The following is a 9,445-nucleotide window of genomic DNA, read 5'->3' as shown; positions in this document are numbered from 1 at the left end:
ATTAAAAATGTTCAAACAATTCAAAAGGAAGAAGAAAAGAAACACAGTACAAACCAACAAATGGAAAGCAAATACCAATATATAGATTTAAACTCAAACACATATTTAGCAGTTACTTTATAAGAAAAAAATGAGTACTCGCCCAGTGTCTATGGCTATTTATGCCACCACTCCCTCCAGAAAAGATTTTAAGGAGCATAAACATTTGAGTAAGCAGGAGATTGGCAGGTGGAAATAGTGTTAGAGGACATTTTTGCTACAAAGAAAACCACACACACGACGACAAGGAGGCGTGGAGTGGTATGAAGGGACTGTACTGTGTGTGGCTGTAAGTCAGGAAGGATCAGAAGGAGCTACAGGAAATGGACCTGGAGAGGCAGCTCGGGACCATGTAAGGGGAGCACCCTCTATACCTGCTGAGGAGTCCAACATGGATACTGAAGAGAATGGGGTATCCTTGACAGAGTTTAAGCACGTAATGAAATGGACAGACTTATATTTTAGAATGTTCACTCTTGCAGCTTCAAGAAAATCAGAGTGTGGAAGAAGTTGCATAAGAAAGGGAGGCTGAACACAGGTGATTAGTTAGGGGACTGGCAGAAAAGATGACATGTGCCTGAACTAACACAGTGACTTTGGGAGAGGACAGTAGAATACAAACCAGACATGGTGACTGAAAGGAGGCTGGAGGAGCTGAATAAAATAGAGCCACAGTGCCCGAGTCCTGAAGAAAAACTGTCACTTACATGATTCACACTACTATTAGGTCAGAGACATGATTATTCTTAGAAAAGGTAATAAAAAGAGGAATGTTTCTCTCAAGTGGGCCAGGTTGTTAGAGCTGGCCTGAACAAAATTTGGAAATCTAAACTGGCTGCTTGATGAGTGCAGAATTAGAGAAAAGTTAATGGTGTGGTTTCAGTGTTTAATGGCATCAGGCAGTACAAGCATTTTTTAAGAGGTGAGCTTTATTCAGCAATACAGGCCTTCTCCCAGACTGAGTAAAGTATAAGACTAAACACAAACAGCAATGCCACAGACAAGCTATTTTTAGGAATTCAAATAGTTTTGTGGAGAAAAACCTCAAAATATACTACAAAAATACATCTTTCGAGAGATAGTTAGCTCCAAATTTGAGATGTATATTTCAAAAGATTAATACCTAAATATAAACACCAAACAGATATTTCTGTATCCAAAACTCCTAACATCCTTACCATAAGTACATCATGATTAGTCTGAATATTTGATTATATTAAGTCCTATACGTTCAATAACTAAATATTTCTTTTGAAGTTCTTATTCTACTAAAAAACATGTCATACAAGTCACCTGGAATTTGAAGAGACTATATCAAGAGCTAGTAAGACAAATGTAAGACTAATCAGAATTACATAACTGACCACAAAGAAAGGCAAATGGAGTAAGTGGTGGACTACAGACAGGGTGTGCATCTTCAGAAAAGAAGCACGTGTGTAGCAGCGACCGCTGCTACCAGTAAACCACGCCCCTCACATGAATTACAGGCAACAATTGCTGACGACTGGTCAGAACAGAAAGAAAAATGCAAGTTATGGGAAACAAAACGGAAAGAAGGACAGACAACACATACCAACCACAGATGGAAAAAACCGTAAATAATCTTTAAGATAAAGTTATCTACATTAGTATACATATTTAGTCATAACTGTGTTAACAACTAACAGTGAACATCTTACTTTTGCAGAGCCATCTCGTTCTGCTGGTATAGTTCACTCAAAATCTCCACTTTCTGCCTCAGGGTTTTACATTCATCCTCCAGTCCAGCTTTGGCAGACTGCAGTGAAATGCGGTCCTTTTCTAGTTGCTTTATTTCATCTGTAAAGGATAAAACAGTTGAGCTCTATGTGTGTGCACAAGGACTTCAGAACGTGGTTGAGAAGGCGGTGCCGACAGGGGTGAGAAGAACAAAGCAGAAAGCCATTCCTCGTCTTCCCAATGATATTTTGTATCTTTCCAATATGTGGTGCTTCCTTTTCAAGAAGCAACCTAACTTGCAGGTTACATTTTGTGGATATCCAGGCTCTTAGCTTAAATTGAAAGAGTTTTAGATCCTCTTCAAGTACTGATATTGTAGTTTGTGTCTAAAACGTGCAGAAGAGAGAAGTATTCTTAAAAGTAAGTCATCATAAGAATTCACAAGAACTTATGTGACTCTACAAAAAGGATTATACCCGTGAAGTGTCCATCATCTGCTTAATTCGATCTTTCATTTTCTCACTCCGGTTACCTAAAAAAACAGAAGGCTTTAATTGCTTTTTCTACTCTATATTTTCTTGACTTCCCCAAAAGTAACAATTATCGTGTTTAAATACTAAAAGAAAAAAACAAATTAGCCAACAGAACTAACGAGACTAATTGACTTTTAAGAGAATTACAAATATAATTTAAAAAGTAAATTCCAAGTTTGTACAATAAAAATGTTACCCATGCTGTTTTTGAGCAAGAAGAAATATCTGAGATGAAGCTCTGTCTTCTCTCTCAGATCTCTGCTCGGGTAAGTGTCTTATTTTAGAAAGAGTCACTCCTCTGTTTTCCCCCAGAATCTGTTACCAGATGTGGTTTAAAACACCCACTAATGCAACCAATAGCTAACTTGGGAGACTGTATTTAGAAACATTTTCCTCATCAGTAAACACTGCTACCCTGTAGCCTCCACTCTCACAGCCCAGTTTTTGGCTCCAACCACCTCAGTACTCTTAAAACTGGTTGTAAGCCTTAAAACCACACAGCTACAGAGATGAGTATTAAAATCATAAGCCGTCACTATGAAGCTGAGAAACAAGTTTCTCCTGTTGCATGTGTTCAATACTTAGAGGTATAAAACATGACCAGTACAGTTCCAGTGCATATTTACTAGTTCTCAATGAGATGGAAAAAAAAACTTCAGTGTTCTTTGCATGCCAATTGCTATATCACACCCCAGCAAACCACCTCTGCCCAATGCAAGCAGACATATATAGAAATCCAATGATATGTGTCTACTACTCTAAAGCTGAAGAGGAAATTCTGCCAGCTGAGAAGCAGCATCAGTGTACTAAAATAAAGACAGGAAGGCAACAAGGGGTCCAACCTCCTGAGACTGATCTTACCTCCCACCTCTCCATTTTCTAATTCATCTGACTCATTTCCTCTTTTATTTTGACTCTCAGATTCAGACTCATACTCTAACTGATTCAACTGTGTAATGCAATTAGTCAAAGCCTAGAAAAGAAGCAAAAGGGGATCCGTAAGAGTCTCTCAATTTTAATTCAGCATGTTTCATGAGAATTCATGAGAATTAAGCATGTATTCATGAGAACGAACTTACATTAATATTATCGTCTTTCTGAGTAAGAGCTACTTCTAAATCTTTCTGAGACTTCTTAAATGATTTGATTTGCTCACTGAGTTCAGCATGTGATTTATTCCAGTCTCTGATTTCCTGCTGCAACTGAAAAGTCAAAACATATCAATTCCTACAGGTTAGAGCTTTTGCACTGAAGACATGAGAACAATGTGAATGAGACTGGGAAGTAAGAAACTAAGCCCCTCCCTGACCTGTCACTATGGGTTAAGACCCTTGCTGAGGGAGAGGGCAGAGTGGTCTTAATGCTCAGAGCTATAGCGTGAACACCAGATCTGTCAAGGAAGTTGATCCAGTTCACTGCATCCTTCAGAAAATTGCAGCCAATTCAAATAACTCACTTCCAGTAGGAATGGAAGAGCATGTCCTATCATCTCCCAAGTCCAGACTCCTGATCATGTAACCTTCCCTTGGCCAATGAAGCAGTTAACTACTCAAACAAGGGGTAAAAAATACCTACTTCTTTGGCCTAAAAAGCCAATCTATTTCACCTTTGAAGCTACTCAAGGTAGTAGTTGGTTCATGTTTGATAAGACAAAGACTAAACACTCTGACAGCTACAATAACTTGTACAGAAGAACAGCAACTCCAGAACAGATAAGAATGTGGACATGCACTCAGTTCTGGAAGCACAGTTTAAACTTTGCATATCTAAGTACAGAATTCTGCATGCTCATTTCATTACCTTAAAAGCCAATCTGAGAAAAAATATTCACGAGGTAATGGTATTTGGTTGTCTAGTTTATATGACCTAGGATATCTGTTTTTTTTTTTTTTTTACCTGCTCTTTATTCTTCTTAAGCCTAGCATTTTCTTCTTGAACCCGATGGCATTCAGACTTCACCTTCTCTTCACTAGGCTTACCTTCATTAAGAGCAATTTGAACCTAATGTTAAAACATTCCTATTAGTGAATGAATTACAAAGGACAAACACGTTACACTCTGCCAATCAGAAATAATGTAGTTTTCATTTTCTGCATATTTTAAGCACACATCAAATTTTTGCTCAACAAAACTGAAACATAGTATAACTATTCTGTAGGAATTGTAGTCAGCTTTACCTCTGAAAATTCTGAAGCATTCATGGAGATAACATTGTTTAACTTCTCTATAGATTTCATGTTTTCTAATATCTGCCATGTGGAAACAGAACACAAAACATGTATTAGGATTTTAGTAGAAACATCAGGATATATGCCAAAAAGAAGAAACAATAACAAAACATATCCCAGTGCCATCCTGTATGTATCAGGTAAAAGCATGTGAACCAGTTTTGGCACAGGGGAAAAATCAAAACCTTAAAGAGGAAACATAATTGAGAGCACAAATATTTCATGACATCAACAACCTTCATGGTTATGAGATAATGTAGTAGATGACCATACAGAAAGGCAAAAGCAAAGAAAATGAAAAAACTTTCAAGTAAACCAATTCAAATCAGTAATTTTTTTCTAGTGGTAGAGAAAAAAAAAAACCCAAGGACACTTTAAAAATTCTCTTGCCTGAATTAAAAATGGCAGGATTTGAGGGAGAAAAGATAAATTTCACATACAGAAGAAATTCCAAATAATTTATGAATATACTGGCTCTTCAAGGAGGTGGGACATAACTCTCCCCTCTTGGACAGTGGGTTATGCATAGCAACTTCCTTCCAAAGAGTGCAGTATATAAAAAGTGGAAAAAGAGTAATTTTACAGCGGAAAAACCTGGCAAGACGACCTTTGCTAGGTGGTCAAGCTCAACTGCGTGTATGACATACAGGAACCCTCTCTACTGTCTTTGCAACTTTCATATAATTCTAAAACTAAAGTTAAAAGTTTACTGAAAAAGAACTTACAAAACAAAATATAAGGACTGTTACAGTTATCACAGTTACAGTTTCTTAGTTGCTCTACATGTTTCAGAGGACAGAACCAAGAAATATGAAAATTACCCAGAGCTGAGGACAAAAATACTTCCATAAAACCACTTTAAGTTATATTAGTACTTACAATTCTACAAAAGTGGACAGAAGTAGGTTCAACTTCTCTGACTCCCACTCTTACTTTACATAACAGCATGGAAAATGCCGTGTTCAACTCATGCAGTACACAAAATCTTTCAAAAGCCAAACTACAGTAACACTTAGCAGCAAAACTCTTACCAAGTCCTGATTCCTGACAGTATGTTCTCTCTCAGATTCTAACATAACACGAAGACTTTTAGCTGTGTCATCCAGAATTTCATTAGTTTTTTCAAGTGTCTTGATTTTATCCTACCAAAAAATATATTAAGATTAGTAATAACTACTCATTACTTTTACTTTTGTTTCCAGAATGTAATCCCAAGAAGGGAATTTTACCATATATTTAATTGCTTCATCACGAAGAATCATATTTTGTTTCTTGGTTTCTTGAATATATTTCTTTGATTCCTTGATCTATATAAAATAAAGCATTCAGAATTCAAAAATATAAATTATAGTTCTACCAAAACATATTTCCAAATAAGCGACCCCTTACAGAAGGAAGCAGTGCTTTACACATATGACTGCTTAGATCTGAATGGTTGGTAGGAAATAATAAGAAAATATGATTTAACAATAGTATAATAACTAAATTTATAGTAACTATAAAACAGGCAGAAATAATTCAAGCAGGAACAATGGGGAACAAAACTAAAAAAATCATTATACCTTTTGTTCGTAATCTGACAGCTTTTGTACAAGTTCTTGATTTTCTCTTGTGATGTTTTTCACCTTGTCAGAAATTTGGTGTTCAGTGACTAAAAAGGGGGCAAAAATCAATAAGTCACTAAATAAAATTGTTACCCAATGTATTAGCAGCAAAGACATGTGATTTGGCACTATGAGGAAAAAGAACTTCTTTTCAAAACTTTTATGATTTTTTAAAGAGCAATCTGTAGTTAACAGCAATAAGGATATAAAAATATTATTAAAATTTAAGAAAAATATTATAATAGAATCCTTATTTAAATGAGATTCTAGTTTAAATATATTTCAAAAATGGGAAATACAGTAAAACGTTATAGCTTGAAGTTCCTCTCTGCATGAAGCACATTTCTTCTCGGAAAATAGGATCCCTTCAAATACATGTCATTTAAAAAGAGAAACAGAAAGAAAATGCAAATATATTGATTGATATTTCTATTCCTCAACTTATCTAGTTTAATAAATATTTCATGTATTGATTAAATCATTGGCACAGGAACGCTGTTCACCTGTAATAAATCTGCATTGCATCAACATTTAAATTCAGGCTGCCCCAAATTAAACTAATCATCTTCTCTCTACTCCCACAATTTATTCTTCCTCATCTCCTATCCATTGGTATCACCACCATCTACTCCATCATCCAACCTAGCAACCCAGGAAAACGAAAACTGTCGGGAGCTAATAAGTCAGTCAGACATAAGTAGTCATTATATCTACTTCTGGCTTCTATAAAACTGATAACAAACACCAATACAGAGGAAACAGTACAAAAGACAAAATAAGTCTAAAATTTTACCTTGATAAACTCTACTCTTTACCTAGAAGAGAGAGAAATAAATTTAAATTTGATGTTGAACATTTTATTAATAAATATATGTATTTCCTAATATAACGATGAAAAATCATAACCAAGTGACAGTTTAATAATGGTTTGACTCAGCATAATGAATTCACAGGATTAAAAAAAAGAAAAGGTTAGAAAGAATTTCAAATTTAACTGGTGGCGAAACTTCATAAATAGTCTCGATAGACAAAGGCACTAAGGTAAATATACCTTGCAGCTACAGACATGTTTATATATCTATTAAATGAGCACCAATCTTACAAAATGAATACAACTTTAACAACAGAAATGGCTAATATTTCATACTATACTAATGCTTATTTACCTAAAATCATTTATTTCATAACACAAAATAGCCAAAATGAGGTCTAGAAACAATGATTATTCCAAAAGACTCTGAGGAAACAAATTTAAAGGCATAATCTTTGTACTAAGATATGCCTCTTTCATTCACCAGAAAACATCTTTCAAATCTTATTCAAAGTTGGCTATTGGCTGAGTTTAGAAATACTTCTGGGCTTGTGGTCCCTTTCAGTCAGGTTTGGGTCTTTAAAAAACATGACATAAAAATATTACCAGAGCATCAAAAAGAGCTCTGGTCATCCTGGCTAAGGGAGCAGAGGAAATGGAGACAGTCATCCCTGTAGATGTCATGAGACGAGTTGGGATTAAGGTCACCATTGCAGGTCTGGCTGGAAAAGACCCAGTACAGTGTAGCCGTGATGTTGTCATTCGTCCTGATGCCTGTGCTGAAGATGCAAAAAAGCAGGGACCATATAATGTGGTGGTTCTCCAGGAGGTAATCTGTGTGCACAGAATTTATCTGAGTCTTCTGCTGTGAAAGAGACACTGAAGGAACAAAAAAACATGAAGGGCCTCATAGCTGCCATCTGTGCAGGTCCTACTGCTCTGCTGGCTCAAGAAATAGGTTGGTGTTTTGTTTTGTTTTGTTTTTTTCCTTTTTTGGTCTTTTTTCATGACCGGCAACGGATCGCAACCCTCAGTGTTGCACCCGTACCGGACCGGGACCGGCTACGGGATCGCAACCCTCGGTGTTGCTCCCGCACCTCGCTCAGCCAGTGAGCGGCCGGTCTGTATGTGGGATCTGAACCCTCGGTGGGAGCGCCGCCGCGCTTCCCAAGCAGCGCACTGCAGCAGTGTGCCACTGGGCCGGCCCCAAGAAATAGATTTTGAAAGCAGTTACAACACACCCACTTGCTAAAAACAAAACGATAAATGGAAGTCATTACAGCCATTCAGAATCGTGTGGAAAAGGACGGCCTGATTCTTACAAGCCGAGGTTCTGGGACCTGCTTTGAGTTTGTTCTTGCTACTGTCGAGGTGCTGAGCAGCAAGGAGGTGGCTGATCAAGTGAAGGCTCCACTTGTTCTTAAAGATTAGAGCAAAAGAAGTTGATGGTGAGTTAGAGAAATAGGCCTTATAATCCATTCTCACTGTGTTCACTTCAAACAAAAAATGACTGGTTAATGTGCCGAGAAGCTGTCATTACTGCTTTTGTAAAGTGTAGCTGTGAAGTAACAACTCCACAGAGATTTCTCAGCCTACAAATTGTGTCTGTACATTTCTGAACCTTGTCTGCCAAATAAACAGGGCATTTAGAAAACAAAGAAAGAAGAAGAAGAAATACTTCTCATGAGTTAGATCGTTTAATTTTCCCAGGCCACTATAAACAGTGATCATACATCTGAAAGGGAAGGGAAGAGAAGACTGCTGGAGCAAAATGCACAAGAGACAAGAGAAATAACAGCTAACATCTCTCTAAAAGGGCAAAAACTAAATCATCCCTGAAAACAACTCTAAATTTACAGTGTAATAAAATCTAAGCAGTAACTAATTAAAAAAAAAATACTACTACATTTCTTTGGAACCCCAAATACATTTCTCCTTTCAAATGTTATAAATAGTGATGGGATTTTCAGACGAGTCCACAAAATCATACATGGTATCTCATTATTAGTACAGTATCTAAATACCAGTTACAATAATGCTGTTCTAGGAAAATGCATTCAGAAAATTCCAATGTGGGGCCGGCCCGGCGGCGCACTCGGTAGAGTGCGGCGCTTGGGAGTGCAGCGGCCCTCCTGCCAAGGGTTCGGATACCATATGGAGACTGGTCCGCTCACTGGTTGAGCGTGGTGCGGGCGCGACACCGAGGGTTGCGATCCCGTTACCAGTCACGAAAAAAGACAAAAAAGAAAAAAAAAAAATTCCAATGTGGAAAGAAATGACTATTTCTCTACTGTCACAGCCTAGCTAATGAGAGAGTAAGCTTCCTNTCAAAGAAAATGAAAAAACTTTCAAGTAAACCAATTCAAATCAGTAATTTTTTTCTAGTGGAGAGAAAAAAAAAAAAAACAAACAAACCCAAGGACACTTTAAAAATCCTCTTGCCTGAATTAAAAATGGTAGGATTTGAGAATGAAAAGATAAATTTCACATACAGAAGAAATTCCAAATAATTTATGAAGATACTGGCTCTTC

The 9,445-nt window shown here is 36.9% G+C and overlaps 1 protein-coding gene across 1 annotated transcript in view; it reads right to left on the bottom strand.

Annotated features, from left to right (window-relative positions):
• LOC103606474 (melanoma inhibitory activity protein 3-like) overlaps positions 1-9,445 on the bottom strand; it is a 59,437-nt gene that overhangs the window by 13,335 nt on the left and 36,657 nt on the right. Inside the window, exons 9-19 of the mRNA XM_008591063.1 lie at positions 6,896-6,917; positions 6,061-6,149; positions 5,728-5,805; positions 5,530-5,640; positions 4,448-4,519; positions 4,167-4,271; positions 3,350-3,472; positions 3,132-3,243; positions 2,214-2,269; positions 2,034-2,123; positions 1,719-1,882 (exon numbers count right to left, since the gene is read on the bottom strand). Of these exons, the coding sequence (XP_008589285.1) occupies positions 1,719-1,882; positions 2,034-2,123; positions 2,214-2,269; positions 3,132-3,243; positions 3,350-3,472; positions 4,167-4,271; positions 4,448-4,519; positions 5,530-5,640; positions 5,728-5,805; positions 6,061-6,149; positions 6,896-6,917 (1,022 nt within the window). The remainder of the gene's footprint in view (positions 1-1,718; positions 1,883-2,033; positions 2,124-2,213; positions 2,270-3,131; positions 3,244-3,349; positions 3,473-4,166; positions 4,272-4,447; positions 4,520-5,529; positions 5,641-5,727; positions 5,806-6,060; positions 6,150-6,895; positions 6,918-9,445) is intronic.

This window comes from Galeopterus variegatus, unplaced genomic scaffold, assembly GCF_000696425.1.
Source record: "Galeopterus variegatus unplaced genomic scaffold, G_variegatus-3.0.2 Scaffold6603, whole genome shotgun sequence".
NCBI classification, from domain to species: domain Eukaryota; kingdom Metazoa; phylum Chordata; class Mammalia; order Dermoptera; family Cynocephalidae; genus Galeopterus; species Galeopterus variegatus.
This window is presented reverse-complemented; position numbering and strand designations above follow the sequence as displayed.